Source organism: Limulus polyphemus, unplaced genomic scaffold, assembly GCF_000517525.1.
Source record: "Limulus polyphemus unplaced genomic scaffold, Limulus_polyphemus-2.1.2 Scaffold829, whole genome shotgun sequence".
NCBI lineage: Eukaryota > Metazoa > Arthropoda > Merostomata > Xiphosura > Limulidae > Limulus > Limulus polyphemus.
The window spans coordinates 52,942-72,285 of NW_013666439.1; the positions used below are offsets into that span (position 1 = coordinate 52,942).

The 19,344-nt window shown below is 31.3% G+C and overlaps 1 protein-coding gene across 2 annotated transcripts in view; it reads left to right on the top strand.

Annotated features, from left to right (window-relative positions):
* The window catches only part of LOC106460753 (metabotropic glutamate receptor-like), a 74,930-nt gene that overhangs the window by 23,354 nt on the left and 32,232 nt on the right, over positions 1 to 19,344 (top strand). For both annotated transcript variants that reach the window (XM_013920488.2, XM_022387529.1), the window contains exon 3: positions 14,688 to 15,748. In XM_013920488.2, coding sequence (XP_013775942.2) covers positions 14,688 to 15,748 — 1,061 coding nt within the window. The remainder of the gene's footprint in view (positions 1 to 14,687; positions 15,749 to 19,344) is intronic.

Below are 19,344 nucleotides of genomic sequence, written 5' to 3' on the forward strand. Positions count from 1 at the left end.
TACATTAAATTGCATATCTCTTTTGATTGATTGATTGTTTGTAGTTAAGCACAAAGGGTTATCTGTGCTCTGCCCACCACGGGTATTGAAACCCGGATTCTAATGTTGCAAGTCAGCTGACATACCGCTGTGCAACATACCGCATGTTGCTTGAACTCGGTTCAACAGTTTTGTTTATTCGAGAATAACAACATTCGTGTTATTTCAAAGCATAGTCTACTTAAATTAAGGGATATTCTATGAATATTAGAAATAAAATTTGTTTCATTTTCAATCTAATATTGCTTTGCCAAAAAGTATTGACCAGTGAATCTCACTGTTGTATTTCTTAGAAAACTGAAACTTTTATGGGTATCTGTGCTGTTAACAGATAAACCTACCCATGACATTAGAACATTATTTAGATGTGTAAATCTAATTTTAACACATAAAAACAATAGTAAAAAACAGATGCAAAAACTAACATCTATAGCTCAGAAAAAAAGTCACGTTTTTATAACACGAAAATAGTAAAAATGATATATTTCAAGGTAATATAAATAGAGCTGTTTAAGCTAAGGAAAAACACTTTGGAACAACGTTATAGAACAAAGACAAGGAAGCTAGTTTCGACACTTTTTTGAGCCATCTTCAATCTTACAAAGCCTTATATAGATTTGTCTAACGTGACATAACAAGTTCCAGTTGATCAAGAAATAATAACATATTGAAACTTCTCCAAACACAACATATTCACATGCAGTGACGCAAGTGAACGATTTATTCAAAATATGAAAAAAACATCCCGTAAAATTAGACATCATTCCAAGAGAAAAAAATTAGGAAAATTTGTGAAGATGGCATAATATGAGGCCCCTCGTAAATATAATTATTATTTTTTATAGTGGAACTATCTTTGGCAAAATTTTCAAAGACAAGTCAACATTTACTGACATTCGATGTACTTTAAATGTATATAGATTTATTTATGACGCAAATTTTGTTGATACATTTATCAAAAAATTGTGCATCTACCTACGTGCCTATTTTTATCGATGTGTTTGCTATACACACAAACTGTGGTGCATTTTAAAGTCATCTCTTTACCTTATTGAAAGAAGCACTTCGTCGTTTCGTTCCGCTAATTGTAAGCATTGAGTATATAAGTTAAAACGAGAAGTCTATTAGTTTCCAATGCGGTACGTTCGCACAAAAAAAAATAGTTTTGACGAGCAATTCATGACCGTAACCTTGATTTTGCTGAAATGTTTCAATGTATTCTACCAACGCGCAAAAGTTGCTATGCTATAAAATTTGTTACCATGAAAACATTTTAAGTCAACAAGAAATCATTCAAGATTGAAAGATGATACATGTTTATAATTTTGTCTTTCATTTGCTAAAAATTAATAATTCTCGAAATGATGCATCAGAACTATGACAAACGTTGATTATGGTTAATATTTTTCTTATTATTTTAGCGATCTGAAGATTATTCAATTGACAAACAATACTGGAAACAGTTCTATAACTACTGAAACAAAGATAAAACATAGAAGACACATATCTAAATTTCCGTGAAAAGGCATTTAACTTAAAGGATTTATGTTGAAGCGTAGAATATTAATGCATGTGTAATAAATTTGACCTCATCATGGCAACAGCCTTCAACACATTCAACTAAAAGTCTGTAGTTTTCACTGCTATTAGGCACATAATTACGATCTGCTAAGCGGTTTTTTTTTTTTTTGGAGAAGCTGGCAAACACAATCTCTGAAAGGTAAATTCCGTCGGTTAAGAAATTAACGTTTTATGAAGTGAATTTGCGCAAAATTGTTCACAAAAGAATTCACAGTCTATTATCATATCAAAGAATATCAAGTCGTACAGTTAGTAGCATAACCAGGCCATAGGATCAACTCACTGTAGAATTGAGTTGCTTCTAATATATCCCTATAGGGATTTTTTAATACAGTTACCTCTTTTTCTAAAATAATAGCATATAAAAGCAAAATGAGATGAATTTTACTATGTTTTCAAACCTGTTTTTTTAAAATATATATGATAACACGGTGTAATACGAATGTTTTTAAGATTTAAAATAAAAGTGGAATAGGGATGAGGAACACTGCATTTTCTTAAGGGATATGGGGGGATCCAACATTCTGTATTCACGAAAGCAAAGTCATTATATGTTTTCTGTACAACCGTAGGAAGGTTACATCTGATACTAACGAAGAAGAGTTTAAGAATTTCTTTTTGAACCCAGTGTATGTAGTGTATTTTTGGCTGCAAAGAATGACACGTAAAATTGAGAGCGAAATAGGATGTCCACAAACTAGCCCTCGGCGTTCATATCTTGCAATACCATACAGATAAAATAGGAAGACACTTATGCACGCATGCACGTGCATTTTCTCTTCCAGTCGTCTAATTAAAATCGACTTCAAACAGAACTCCACCACCTTTCAAGTACTCTCAAAACGGCCTGCTTTGCATTTTACTTCGTACAAGTATTTGCCCTGAAAGAGTGTAAGGAATCTTCTTCCTGGGAATATAATTAGTAAGTCTTTGAAGTATACACTTATGTATAGAACAAACGCATCACTTATCGCCTCTTCTCTTATAATTCATAGAATCTATTCACTAACATTATCCTTCTATTTGGTAAGGCTGACTATTCAATCTAATCAAAACTTGGTAAACACGTTTTAAACGCATGATATCTCACGTTCTGACTTTTTATGTATTTAGTTGTCGTTCTTCTTTTTACTTTATTCTAATATTGATTATAAAGTTGAATGCGGCATGGGCAACCAGCCCAGTTCAAGTTTATGAAATGCTTCAATATGACCCTGAAAATCTCTAACTGTTTCAAAACTTTTCATCCGTGGTTGCTAGGATACTTTTATTTCGGTCTGATTTAGCTTTTCTAGAGGGTAATTAAAATGAAAACAAAATTAAAATTTAAAAAAAAATTTTAAAACCACAATATGATTAAAACGTATTTGTAAGCGGTATTATAAGCGAAACCTGATGGCTGGAAGATTTGTCCATCCTCTCGATAGTGTAGAGAACGAAATCTTTTAAACTTATCTCGACTCAGATAAACATTCCTATTCTATAGTAACAATGTTCATAGCTTACTATAAACTTTTAACAGTTCTTTCTTGTGGTAAATAGCATTCACATTTTGGTGTACCATACATGTGTCTATGTATAGCATCCAAAAATATGTCATTCATCACAAGACTACTGGTTAGTCTGGCATTCGAGTATCGTCCAAGAATCATAGTCTTCCCATCAGGTCGTCGTTAATTTAGCGCTGAATGTTTATATTATATTATTATATATTTTATAACTAAAATATACGTTCTAAGGTAAGTTTACTTAAAACATGACAACACGCGGTTAATCATACACGATCCCGTGACATCCAGCTCGACAAAAGTCATGAGCTTTGTTGTACGGAAAAACCTTACAAGGAAAACTAATCCCAAACTAGGGACAAAAACAACAGAAAGTTAATATCTGCACTCTGTTGAATATTCATGAACAGCATAAGCCAAAACGTTTTCAATAAATGTATGTTCATTACATTATTATGTAATAGAAATATGCATTAGCATTGAAAATAAGGGCATAAAAAGAATAAAACAGAGAAAAATTGCTAAAATGTTTACCCTTTACATAGAAGCATATTATTCTAGTGCTACATCCTATATATACCTTCAAGCTAATCAAGCTAAATACATGAGTGTTCTTTATGATGAGGCTCGTTCAAAATATTTTCGTACAAGACCAAGAAACAGTTTAAAAGTATTCTTAAATAAATATGCATGTTTTTTGTTGTAAAATTCGATTTAAAAAATATGTTTGTATATAATTTAATAATTTGATGTAAACACAAAAAGATGATCAAAGTTTCGCTCTGTGTATTATATTACTATACTAGTCGTTTTTTATTTTACGAAACTGTAAAGGTTTGAGCCTAAAACAGACAGAATCCATAACTTCATTAACCAAGTTACCAGAAACACGTTTGTCCCATTGGTACCATTTGTCGAAAACAAATTAAATTGTAATACGAGGCTCTCGGAGCAGGAATTGGGCACTTGAAATAAATTCAATTTAATTAAAGACACACATATATATACTTTGTAAAATGTTCTTATCGCTTAAACAAAACAAGAATGACATGACTATGTGGTTGTTAGCTAATACCGAGAGAATCAAATATAAGGTGCTTAAGTGAATGCCAGACAACATTAGAAATAATCCATTATGAAGTGTTTAAGTGAACCCCTGACAACGTTAGAAATAATCCAGTATGAAGTGTTTAAGTGAACCCCTGACAACAGTAGAAATAATCCATTATGAAGTGTTTAAATGAACCCCTGACAACAGTAGAAATAATCTAATGTGGATAATTTAAATGAATATCAAATAACAGTAGAATAATATAATAAGAAGTATTTAAGTGAATACCAAACAACAGTTATAATAACCTAATGTAAAGTATCTAAACTGACACCAATAAAACGTTCCCACTTGATTCTAAACTATTGCAGGAATAGTCCAATAAAAATAGGCAAGTTTCATTCAAACCAATAGACGGAATAATTCATTACATGATATATCTACACTTTCAAATAGTATTACAGCCTAAAATTTAAAACAAGTCTTATCTAAGAAACTCAGTTTATTGCAACGTTATTTAGAGTAATATATATAGGTATTACTCCACTTTACATATATTACACGTTATGAACATTGCAGATAAATAACTTTTGTTCCTATATTACATATATGTTTTCAACATTACAACGAAACGGCTGAAGTTCTATTGATTTTATGTAATAATTAACCCTTATAGAGGCAACATTGAATAGCTTCAGTTAATAATTAACCCTTATAGAGGCAACATTGAATAGCTTCAGTTTTAATACCAGTAATAAACTAGTAAGAAATTGCTTTACTCCTCGATTGTTTACGCCAATGTTCAATATGTTTGTCTTTGTAAATACAATGCATATTTGGCTTTATTTTCTTGCAGTCCCTTTTATTTCTACGAATAGCATTATTTTCTATAACGTATGCTTCAATTTTCCTCGCAAAAGTCGATGCCTTGTGAACAATGCCTCAAATATGTTGTATTCACATAATATCACACGTATACATATATCATAATATATTGATCCGTGTACTTCCGTTGATGTGAGCTATAGTTAACGCTAGAGACAAAAAACAACGTGAAATATTGGTAACTTCTTCAAAGGAGCGAAGACAAGAAAATGTTTTGCATTCTCAATCATAACATCAACATTTTCCACAAATTATCTACTAACCCTTGTAACTAAGATTCAAATATCGAATTAAACAATGACATAGTATAGGTTTTCTTTATAAGGCTTAAAAATGTAATTTGCCTTAAGTCTTTAATATCACACTCTCTGTACGGTGCTTATGCAGCTTTGAAAGTGGATGTTTTACGTTTTTTCTTATGCTTTTTATCGGTTAATGTGCTTAAAAGTTTTCATTTCAATATATAATAAGTAGTAGTAGCGAGTTTGTCTTATATTCTTCATTTTTTCTCTTTACAATTTGTGCAGAGAAGATAGAGCGTGTACTTATATTCATTAATATTGGATCTTTCTAATATTGACGAGGTGAAGCTATTGGTGTGTTTGACGACGTCATCTACCTACGTCACTGTTACCACGCCCACTTGTGAATCGAGAGTAGAAGTAATGTTAAAATATACACTATGCCTACTACTTGATGGTTGATACTAAACAAAACTGAACGGCTATGAATATAATAATCAGTGTTTAAATGCTTAACATATGTATTACCTTTAACTAGTTAAAATATTTATGATTAATCTTGTTATCTTAGTGCAAAGCTACACAATGTCCACGGTGGGGAATAGATCTCCGGAATTTAGCGTCGTAAATTCGCAAACTTACCGTTAACTCACGGGACAAAAGTGAAACTGTTCCATATATGCTAGATCACTTAATATAAATTTTACGTTTAAGTTTTAAAAGAATACGAAATAGACTGTGGCACTAGAAAGTTCCAAGTTTCATTAATATTTATCTGTTCCACACTTTTTATGTTTGCGCATTCTGAAGTGCACGTGATATATATAGTATCACAAAATAAGATCCCCGATAACCCGATAAAGTGCACGTGATATATGTAGTATCACAAAATAAGATCCCCGATAAAATGCACGTGATATATGTAGTATCACAAAATAAGATCCCCGATAACCCGATGAAGTGCACGTGATATATGTAATATCACAAAATAAGATCCCCGATAACCCGGTGAAGTGCACGTGATATATGTAATATCACAAAATAACATCCCGATAACCCGATCAAGTGCACGTGATATATGTAACATCACAAAATAAGATCCCCGATAACCCGATGAAGTGCACGTGATATATATGTAACATCACAAAGGAGTAAACTGTAAGTAAGAGTAATGTGAAGTAAAATCAAACAGTTGATCTGAACCATTCTTGATTTTCAAAATATTTATAGTAACTTTCTGTGTTACATTTCAAATGTATTTTGCATAACAGTTATATAACCATTTGTAATACAAATTAGAATGATAAACTTACATATTATCGTGTTGTGGTGGTTCAATGTAATTTGAAGAAAAGATGAGTTTTATAAGTTATGCGTATTTGATGACATACTATATATATATTAGTTGAATATGTGGTTTGTAATTTATAGGGGCATTAGTTATAACCAATAGTGAACCATAGCTTATATAGTAACCTTAAAATGATAAACTTACATATTCTCGTGTTGTGGTGGTTCAATGTAATTTGAAGAAAAGATGAGTTTTATAAGTTATGCGTATTTGATGACATACTATATATATATTAGTTGAATATGTGGTTTGTAATTTATAGGGTCATTAGTTATAACCAATAGTGAACCATAGCTTATATAGTAACCTTAAAATAGCCTATAGTCTCATTGCTATAGTGCTCAGAAATATACTTCAAAATATACTTGAAATAAAAAGTCTATGTTTATCCAATATTTACAGACATTTAATCAATCATATCTGTTTTTTAAACAAAATCAATACTGATACAAAAATTTATAAAAGGATAATCTTCTGCCACGCATGTAAACTTTGAATATATTCAGTTTTCGTATACATATATTTCAATGTCGTGAGAGCAGCCATCTCCTATTAGTTATTAGGTTATTGGACGTTATGATCAATATGTACGTGAAAACAAATTACTCATATCAAAATAGAGGATCGAACTCAGATGGAAGTTCAAGGGTTGGTATTAGTACTGCGAAAATAAATTACGGGAAAAATATCAGACTAGCGGTATAATAGAAAAACATCGATTGTAGTACATGAGCAAAGAAAAAAAATGAAAGTAAAATATTAGATTAATTCAAAAAACTAAAAATTACGAAAATAATAAGGCAGAAGAATTGATAGATTCTTAAAGTTCTGTTTCTAAAATATTGTTCTATCAAGATGAACAATCCAAATAAAGGTAGCAATTTAATTTCATGTTAGGTAAAGCAGTCATCTAACTTGTAGTTATTTTCAACTACTGTGCAAAAAATTTAATCGCTTTGTTTTATCATTTCGATTCATCGACTCGAAAATTATGGAATATGTAAGGTTAATATGTTATCTAATCTGACAAGAAATTAAAAAACAAAATACCATCAAAAGATTCCAGCAACAATATAAATCTTGGAAGAAGATTTTGGCTAAACGAAGAAGTGTTAAGGTATACACATTCTGTTCATCTGGTACTTTTGTTAAGAGTTTTTTTTATGTCCATTGGCTCAAATATGTTTTTGTTATAACGTTTGATAACTTGCAGTTATTAAATCCAATTACTACCGATGAATGCTCAGTAGAGGCCTCCTGAATTTCCTAAAGTAACGCAAGTGATTTTGATACATTTTTTGAATGGAAATTTATAACTAATGATGTAGCGTCCCTAATGGTAGCAATTGAGATATGTTAATCAATGAAATGAGAAACTTAGGAGGATAGGAAGCATGAAAAAGTTACATAAAAAATTTGGTTAATTTAATCAAATCTTAATTTGGCGATGTAACAGTTATCACTAAGGATTAATACAAATTCCAATCGTGTTGTTTAATCCATTTATAAATGGAGAAAAAAGTTAATTCCTTAAAAATATGCCAAAATGTTTAATATGTAGTTAATAAATCACAATAAGAAAAAAATTCCTACTTTTTCTCACCGTTCCCACATTTTCTTCAAGATTAGACGATAGTTTAAAGTTAGTTCTAAAAATTATTAGTTGAGTTCTAAATCAAACTTTGTGCCTTATAACAGATCTAACTACTTTAAAAACAGTCAGATTGTTTGTTTGTTTGCAATTAAGCAAAAAGCTCACAATGGGTTATTTGCACTCTGCCCACCACGGGTATCGAAAGCCGGTTTTTACAGTTGTAAGTCCGCAGACATACCGCTGTGCCACAGACAGTCAGAGTGGTTTTAAATTCATAACAGGTTGTAGTTTTGTGAAGGTGCGTGATTGGTGATTAAAAATAAATATATAGAAATAAAAACTAAAATAGTTAATTTGTAAGCTAGTTAAATACGTTGTAACTGTTTTAATTGTATACATCTTGCGAATTTCTCTTCACTCTAAGTATAATAAAATGATGTCTTCATCAATAAACACTATAATATTTTTTCTCTTACGATCACCATGTATATAATGTGCAGCTCACTAGTTTAAGAAGCCTAGTCCTGTTTTTTCGATCTGTTACAGTTCCAGGACAAAATGTTATTAAATACCTCCATCTCCAATAGGCACTAAAAAGAAGTTTCTTTCTTTTACCAGCTTTGATAAAAGAGTTAGCACAAATGATCACATATAAAGTGTATAGTCAACTATTCGAAAGCGATCAAGTTTTGGTTCTTATTTTATGTCTATTTCTTTTACCAGCTATACTTTACGATGTGATCCAACGCACTGATTATTATTCATTGTCTCGGAATTTCACTACTATTTTACTCTTCTCGAAGCCTCATAAAGATCCCACTGATGTTAATTCTTACCACCCAAGTATCTTCATCCGGACCTTTGAACGCATCCTTGTCACATTACTGCGTCGTTTTATTTCCGAACATCGATTTTTAGAATTCAACAAAGCAGCCTTTTGACCTTCTCTTTACATGCATGACCAATTACTCAAACTTTCCTACACTATCACCAATCGCTTAAACACAAATCGACCATAACGTATGATCCTTTTTTTATGTTCAAAAAGCTTCTGATTCAGTCTGGCAACAGGGTTTGCGCTACAAACTTTGTAAAATGTCTTTCCTACTAAATTATGTCCCTCCAGTACTTTCTTCACAGACAACAGCTAGGTGTTTGTTCTGTAAAAAGTATTTTTTTCTAGACCATTTGATACCTTAGCGGGTGTTTCACAATGATTTGTACTTTTGCCACTCCTTTACATTCTGTATGTAGCAGATATATACCGCGTCCATTAAAATATTATTTTTTTACAATATTCTGACGACAGTGCCTTTGTTTCATGCTGCTCGATTATGAAAACGTTTATTAATAATACTGGTTATACTAGTTAATACATGGAATATAGTTACATTTATTTTATTTTTATTTGCTGTACATTATTATACTTTTATTATAAAGATCGATTAGCTTTGTTAGTTAGATTTTATATGTAGGACTAACCTAAATCTCCTAAGTTGGCTGAGCCTCGTGAGATATTATTGGGTTGACGACAGAAAATATCGTTAACAGCGAAGGTATCCAACTAAAGAAATAATGCATTCTAATATTTATAAGTAATTAATTAACTATACTAATGACCAGTTTGATTTTTAGTTTCCCTCTAGATCGGAAGTTATTATAGTTTGCTATAAGGAATTCTCTAGAGGTTGCCATCAATCAATTTCTAACATGATGTTATCTATGGCATCTAACCATCAATTCTGCTAAGACCCATAACAATCTTATTTGGGCGCATTCGAAAAAACGTGCACCCATGCCTCAACCTTGAACTTTATAGAGTTCATATCAATCACATTCTCGTTCATCTTTCTTCCACTGTTAAATACTTTTATGTTACATTTGATAGGCACTTGAATTGGAAAACTCATTTATTCATACTCAGTCACAAAATTTCACAGCATTTTAACCTTTTGAAAGGCCTATCTGCCGTTTTTGCTTTATACATACAAGACCTTTATCCGCTTTTGTTTAACCCACGGCCACTATTCCTGAATTTCAGCATCTTCTTCATTTAATGATCGTTTAAAGATCCTAGAGCGTCATTTTAATCGTCTAGCCTTTCAAATCAATATGCTTAATCCTATCAGTAAACAGTATGATCGTATTGGCTCCTCATTTATTGTCAAACATATTTTCCAGCTTCGCACGAGATACATCACTCAGGGTTTTAAAACAAAATGTTATCATTTACGACTTACTCAGCAAAAGTGTTCGTCCTCCAAAAGAACAATTTCCACCACTAGTCACCTTCTCAATATCTACGCGCTGTCTCTTCATATAAATGAACCTGATCGTTATGTCGCTTCAATGACTAACTTACCTACCTGAATTTATCAAGCTCAATAACTAATCAATAATAGAAATAATTTGGATTAATTTTCACTAATGTTGACTTAAATTATAAAACATTAAGGCTGTCTCATCAAATATTCAGTTATGATTTGAAAACTAATATTCAAACAAGAACACCGTGGGATTTACCAAAATATCACGGTGATCACTTAATAATTTTGAGACTCTCATAACTGGAATTATAACCGGATTATAACTGGAAGAAAGTTTATTCGCAGTACCTCTATCATAAATTATTAGTTCAATCAGTTCATCGGCCACATTTTGTTATATGAAACTTTAGAATCAGTCTTCGAGTATAAATGGAAATTTTCTACAACTTTGGAACATGATAACAAGGTAAGAAGACATTTAATGGAAGTTGTGTCAGGAAAATTTGCCTTCGGATGATTATCTTATGAGATGTCATATTGACGCTACAGATTAATGAAGACGGTGTTAGATGTATTTTATAGATCTTATGATATTCTCTTTCCTAATTTGATAAGCTAAATAGTTTTTGATGATCTCCAAGTGTTACAGCCACCTTCAAAGTATCACCTATAACTAGTATGAATATCAAAAGCGTTAGTTATATTCATGTAAAAATAGAATTTCTATGAATCGGCGGGTAGATGTAGAGGATAAGATGCTGTTGTTTTTCTTCGGGTGATACTTTAAGTCACTGAAAAAACCGTATGTATTATATTAATTTTCAAATTCTCTTACTTACGAGTTTTAGCTATATGCAAGTATGTCGAAAATTTTAAGAAAATGAATACTCTTTATCTGTATAAGCTGCATCTGTATGAGAAAGCAATTAAAGAATTCTGTGTATCTGAACATAAAACCTATGTTATAGTTAATCTTTCTTTTTCTGCACCTTAAATTCTTATTCTCGTTAGTGCTGTAAAAGTATTCTACCAAGACTCTGAGAATGTCTTAGGCAGAAAAAATGAGTATCTTTGTTATTATTTTATGTATTGGTTGTATAAATATTATACAAGTATATTTTGTCAGTTACATTGGTTGTTTAATAGTTGTTCACCTACTATTACTGCAAGAATAAAAAAACAAAGTGTACCATTTGAACATGCTCTTAGTAAGAAAATCATGTTTTCAATATCAAGATGCAATTAACAGTATAAAGTCATATAACTACAAATATTTAGCTAAGAAATATAAAGTAATAAGATTATAAACAAATAGGTGTAGTCTTATAAGATCAATCGAACATAAATTAATTTAGATATTATAACATTTACAGTTTTTGCCTGTAAAAAAAATATGCCTATTTTTCTTAGTTTAATTATTATCATTACAACTAGTATAAAAGCCCGTCAAAAATGACGGGAAACCATTGTTGAATGATTAACGAAAATTATAGAATTTAACAAAAACAAATTTATCTGTATCTCCAAAATGCACCTACTCTTCACTTATTTCATCAGTTTCGAAGTGATTCTTTAATCACCACACGAACAAAAGTACGTGTGCTCTCTGAAAGAGACTTAAATAGCACTCTTGAGCCTTTTCACTGTATTCTAGGTCAGGAAATATAAAACATAGTGCGGGCATTCCGACATAGATTTTCAACTCTTTCCACTGTACAAAGGATAAAGATATTTGGTAGTAATAAACGATTATTTTTCTTTATGTTGTAAGGCCAGGTAGGTAATATATGTGCTAAAATACCAAAAGAATATTTATTAATTAACATTTATTCACCACTTAAAACTTTTTAAACACTGACACACATTTTTCAACTCTTTCAATGGTACAAAGGATAAAAGATATTTGGCAGCAATATACGTTTATATTTCTTTATGTTTTAAGCCCAAGTAGGTAATATATGTGTTAAAATACCAAAATAATATTTATTAATTAACATTTATTCACCACTTAAAACTTTTTAAACACTGACTCTTTAACGTCAGTAATAGTAGGCCTATTTGTAGTCTGATTTAAGCTTTAGGCCTAATACATAAACGTAACATAAGGCTTAGCTGAAACACTACTTGGTAGATTTTATTTTGCTTTTGGCTACAACTCAATGTCATAAAACTTCTGAACTAAACTATTTTGCTGTTAAATCGCCAAAGTTATTAAAAAAAAGAATAAAAAAACAAACCTTTCTAACAAATCAACATGAATATTGATCATTATACATAAACACCATAGTTGGCCTAAGAACAGTCAGGTGATAATTTTGTTACTAAGCGACGATGTATATTGTTGAGCATTACTAAAAAGGAGCGTGAAAGCGTTCTCGACAGAGTGACAAAGGCAATAAGCCTTTTATAGTTAGTGATAACAGTTAGATAATCTGAATAATATCGTCTTTTATTATGTAGTTTAGGCTGAGAAATTGTTAACTCTTAAATCTAGATTTTTTTTACCAATAAAAAATTTGAAAGATTTGTTATATAGTAGGAAGTTTAAAAAATATATTTCTAGCTAATAAGATTGATTGATTTCAATAATCATCTCAATTTAAGATAAAAACATTCAAAGCAATAAAACATATAAAGCAATCAATTCCTTGATTGTTCGTATAGAAAACTATTGACGAATGCTATTTTATTTGAATTCAATATATAGACTTCGTTTGTTTTTTCCATGATAATATATTACAATAGAAACAAAGTGAGGGTAAAACTTTTCATAGTGGGGTTTTGGAGGAAAAATGAATAAAAAGCTTGTTTTAATCAGGTGTGGTATTTTATGTTTACTATCCTAATTTGCATTATTTTAAAGGAAACTTTCTATTAAAATTCATAATATATAGATACAGAATACAAAACAAAATATTTCATTTTGTTCATGTAACGTATGATGTTTTTGTATAAAAAACAAATGTTAGAGACAACGTCAAAACTATTCTAATTCGCTTTTATATAAAATCATAAACCTGTGGCACAAAAATAAATCATATTAATATGAGTGGTTGACATAAAATTGCGTTAATTCGTTGAACAAATAATACTTACACGTTTTTAAATAAAATGTACATCTACTGATATTGACCATAGCCGTTTTTCATACTGATACTTAAGAACCTAGAATTTTAATGATCTGACTACTAATTTAAGCATAAGATCAGGTGGATACCTTTGTCTTATTAATCCGTAACATTTCATGACTTATATCTCCATCGCCGAAAATGCTTGCCCTTTCAGCCTTGGGGGGCATCATAATGTTACCAAAAATACAGTCAGTGTCATACACCTAGTTATGTGATAGTAAATATTAAAGGAAATAATATGATTCGATGTCTCGATTCAGTCAACTCTAATCAGAATGACTAACTTATTATTGTTTTCTCTCATATTTAACAAGCTGAAAATTAGAATCGAAAATAATCGTGTCTGTTTACTTTATTGAGGCTATGGTTAAGCTGAAAGGTCACTATTTAGAAAAAAAAACAGTATATATATATTTGTGTGTGTGTATCGTAACTACTAACAGATGAAAAAAAAATCCATATAATTAACACTTTGTTTTTAATCGTAAAGCTACACGATGGACTGTCTGCCACAACGGATATCTCATCCCAAATTTTCGCGTTAAAAGCATTAATACTTACAGGTGAGCAACCGTAGAGAAGAGGGCAAAGTAAATGGAGAAAATGTTTTACTTACAAAAACAGAGGTACTGTAAGATCAGATGGACGCCTTTATTTTGTTAATCCGTAACATTTCATGACTTATATCTTCATCACCAAACATGCTCGCCCTTTCAGCTTTGGGGGCATCATAATGTGAAGGTCATTCCCACTATTCTTTAGTAAAAGAGTAGTCTAATATTTAGCGTCAGGTGGTGTTGACAAGCTGCCTGTCCATCGCTTCTAAATTAGGAACGGCTAGCACAGATATCCCTTGAGTAGCTTTGCGCGAAATTCAAACCAAACCAAATAATTAATATATCCTAAATAGTTTTTATATCCAATGAAAAAAATCACTTACAGAGATATTGCTTTTCTTGTAAAATACAGTATATGAGAATTAGTATCAGATAATGTGTATTAATGTGGTTTGAAGACTTTAGATTTTTTTATTTTTAGATCTAGCAGGTAGTGAAGTGAAATTTGACGAACAAGGAGACGGTCTAGGTCGCTATGACATCTACAATTATCAAAGAATCGGTAATTCATCGGTGTTTGAGTACAAGAGTGTGGGAAGTTGGTACGACGGACTTCATCTTAATTTGGAAGAAGTAGTGTGGAATCAAGGTGAGAAAAAAATTCCAGTTTCTATCTGCAGTGCACCCTGTGGGGTAGGTGAAGTAAAAAAGATGCAGGTAGGAGATGTTTGCTGCTGGCTCTGCTCAAGCTGTAAGCCTTGGGAATACGTTCTGGACGAGTTTACTTGTGCTGACTGTGGTCACGGACGTTGGCCATATCCAGATAAGACAAGCTGCTATGACTTAACCCAGCAATATATGCGATGGAATTCTATTTTTGCAATAGTTCCAATAGGAATCTCCTGTCTAGGTATAGTACTGACTGGTGCTGTTATCTTCGTATTCCTTCAGAACAGTGACACGCCGATTGTCAAGGCATCAGGGCGTGAACTCAGCTTCATGCTTCTCACAGGTATTCTTATTTGCTTCCTAATGACGTTTGTCTTGCTTGCTAAGCCCAGCATGGAGATTTGCGGACTTCAACGTTTCGGTGTGGGCTTTGGCTTCTCTATCATCTACAGCGCTTTATTGACTAAAACAAACAGAATTTCCAGAATCTTTGACAACGCACGTAAGTCAGCTCGTAGACCTAGTTTTATAAGTCCAAAATCACAAGTGGTCATCACGTCGGTTTTTATAGCTGTTCAAGTCATCGGAGCGGCTGTATGGTTCATAATTGAACCACCAGGGGTCAGACAGTACTACCCGGATGGAAAACGAAACGAGGTGATACTGAAGTGCAGAATAAAAGACTCCAGCTTTCTGATATCTTTAGTGTATAATATGATTCTCATAACTATCTGCACTGTGTATGCAGTTAAAACTCGAAAAATCCCAGAGAACTTCAATGAATCCAAGTTCATAGGGTTTACTATGTACACAACGTGTATTATATGGCTAGCATTTGTGCCGATCTACTTTGGCACAGGAAATTCTTTTGAGGTAAGTATTTCCATTCAAGAATATTTTTATTATATAAAGTGTCTTTTGTTGTTGTTTTTGGTTGAAATGTGATATCACAGTTTTTCATTCTTAATTTCACGTAAGTTTCTTAAAAGTGTTATCCTTTTTTTCCATTGCTTTTTATCCAATAATTAGAAACAAAGCTATCGGTATTTCTCTTTTATTAGTTTACTTTACTGAGAAAAGTACATGTAAAACTATTTTTCAAGTCATATTTAATTCAGTAGTTCGGAAATATAATCTTTACCATATTTGTATATATATTACCATATACATATTGTAACACGAATGATAGATCTTAATGATCAGAGGTAAGTAGGCATTGCGATATTTTCTTGCAAATAGGATGCGTCAGATATTTGAATCAATTAATGGATTTACTTTCACAGCGAAGAAAAAAGGATTGAAGCAATAGTTTAATCCTATTTCTTGTTAGTTCATATTACAGAAAAGATATCAAAATCAAATTGAAGACGATTACTCAACCTGGATAGCTTTCTATATTTTCGAATTTCATTTTATTTCAGTAGTAAATTATACCTTTAGTTAATATTTCTATGCCAAATGTCACTAATATATTTTATACCTCATTTATAACTTTATGTGCTATATTAAAGGAAAGTGAAGTAAGATGGTCCCTTCGATAAAATGGCCACCATATATAAACACAATGGATGAAAGGGTTGAATGTTAATAATCAAACTAAAACTTTTTTTTTACTTATAACAATTTTGATCCAAGATAAGCACTTTGAATTCTTCATGGCTACAAAGTAGGTATTTCATGGAATTTCATTTTGTTGAATTCAGACAACGAGGAATTATAGACAGTCGAATATGCTGTAATAGAAACGCAGATCAAGTTTACTGATTTTGTATAATATTCGACTGCCTTACAGTGAAACTTCCCCATATGGGGCTATCTTACCCCACACGCCAATAACATGTATTTCCGCCGTAAGCTTCGCCGCAATGTCACACACAAGTACTAACGTTATTTTACGCCATTGTCCTAGATAATGCGACATTTTCTCATGGTACAATATCTTACCGATCCCTGCCGGGAGCACTTGGATGATAATTTAAATGACTTAGATACATTTGCTAAATGCACCATTTATTTCAAATAGCAATTGTTATGAGTTAGATGGAGGCCATTTTACCTCATCCTGGGGTCGACTTTTATCCAACCTTATAGGTAAAACAGCTCTCACTTTCTACAAGTGCATTTTTTAATATCTAAAAACGATCTTTGTTTAAATTAGAAATAGCGTGTATGATAAAATAAGGTAAATTTTAATTTTCATGACATTCGAGGTGGCCGTCTTATTACACTTTCCCCTACATTGAACTACTTCCTTTATAATATATTAATACACATCAGTGTATATGATTTGAAGTTAGAATAATTAGGTAAAATTACATATTATCTTGCTTCCTTAACAAAATATATAATAGGCAAAGTTTATGATCCATTTTTAATGTTTGAACATTTCTCGGAAAATTAATTAACTATTTATGTAAATTTCCTTTCAATGCATTTTTGTTTGCAGTTAACTGTACTTTGATCTCAAGAGGAATGGAAAAGGCTTGTACTGTTTTGTGGAAAGCGTTTTTCTTTTTCCTCACATATCATAAGTTGTTCGATATATAATACTTTCGGCTAATGAAAAAGTTAAAATAGAAATATGTTAACACTATTTCGCGAAAAGCATTTTTGTTTGCGTATGATAAGGTAATTAAGGTCATTTAATGTATGGTAAAGTGGAATATCAGTTAGTATTCACTCGACGTTGAAGATAAAAAATTGTTATTCATAACATGTAACGAAAATGTAATTGTTTGTGTAAAACTCGTTGATGCTCTTTAGGCCAAGAAGCATAATGTAAGTAGCTTCATTCAGCTCACGTTTTTGATGTTGTTTTGTTGACCCTGTTTATAGAACCAAAACACCTTGGTGGATTTATTTCCAATATATAACACGTATTTCTGATGGATGCTCTTACTGGATGTCTTTTGATATTTGAAATGGAAGTTCAAAATTTATGGAAAATTTATTTACTGACCAGAAATGATGAAAACAAATTATACATTGCACACAGTGTAAAAACTGTTCAGCAGAATTTGTGTGTAATTTAAGAAAATCATCCCTATATTCTTACACAGCTATTCTTAATAACTTAACTTGGACATACTTTTGTACTATCTATGTTTATTTAGATGGATAATTATTTATACTTCGATATCTTAACGTAAAAAAGGCTTTTCGAGTATGCTATACCAAACTGGTTTGTATGTATAGCAATGAAGTTTTTGTTAGTAGAGCACCACACAGTAAAAACATTCGCATCTAATTAATTAGTGATTCAGTTTACAATACAAATTTGTGACACAAGAGTAGCCGAAGAACTGACGGTTGGTGATGTTGACTATTTGCCTTCATCTTAGTCTATCACTTCTAAATTAGAGAGATCGATTACACATAGCCTTCTTGTGGTTTTATGCGATATCTAACATTACGAATTCAGTAGTAAAATAACTAGCATACAAGAATCAATGTAAATAAACTTGGGATTAAATCTTAGTAGAAGTACTTCTAACTTTTTTATGTTTCTCTTTACTCAAGTAAAAGCTATACAGTAACACTGACATATAGCTTGGGCTTATCTTCATGAAAACAAAATATATATAAGAAATGATAAACAGAAATATAGTAATTTTTAAAAATATAACAAGTTGTTATTATGCATTAAAAATGAATTCTAGGTTATTGTTCACTCAAACAATAGTCATTCAGATTGCGAACTTTATTTTAAATTATCAATCTGTAAGTACGAATTTGTTTTAGTGAGTATGTGATAGAAAGTTGGTATAGCACATGTCAAATAGACATTTAGCAGAAAAAAAATGTTTTGTGATTAGAAATTCAACGTTGTAAATTCTCATGATATAAAAGACTGTTTGGTTTAAATATTAGTGATTAATTTATATTTCTGAGTGAATATTTTATGAATTTTAAGTTTTGTTATAATAAGAGTTAAAAGCAGACGATTCTAGAAGGTTTTGTTAATAACTAATTGGTGTCGAGAATATAGGAAGTGGTCATACGACTATGTAACAAAGATATAAATAGCGTGAGAAAAGCGGGAAGCAGCAGACAGAATTAGACAGATAAAAGCAAAGAGAATATAGGTGGTGTGAAATTAAATAGCCTAAAACTGATAGGCATAATGACAGATTATAGGCCTAACCTTTGATATATATATATATCAGCCTGAGTGAGGAACACAAGATCTTCAGAAGAAGGAACACCACAATCGTAAGTGAATCACACCAGACTATCATTGCGAGAGTATTAAAGAAAATAGTACGGCATGCCAACTCAGATTCTAAAGTAATTGAACAGGCCTAAGTAACTTTTGAAGAAGAGGAGAACTATTCATATACTGATACAACGTCTACAATATGATTATATTATCTATAGTGCGAACACTTTATTTTGTGCATACGTTTAACTTGTTTCGAATATATATATTATTTGAAAACAAGTAAAGTGTGTGCTGTTTATTCATCGTT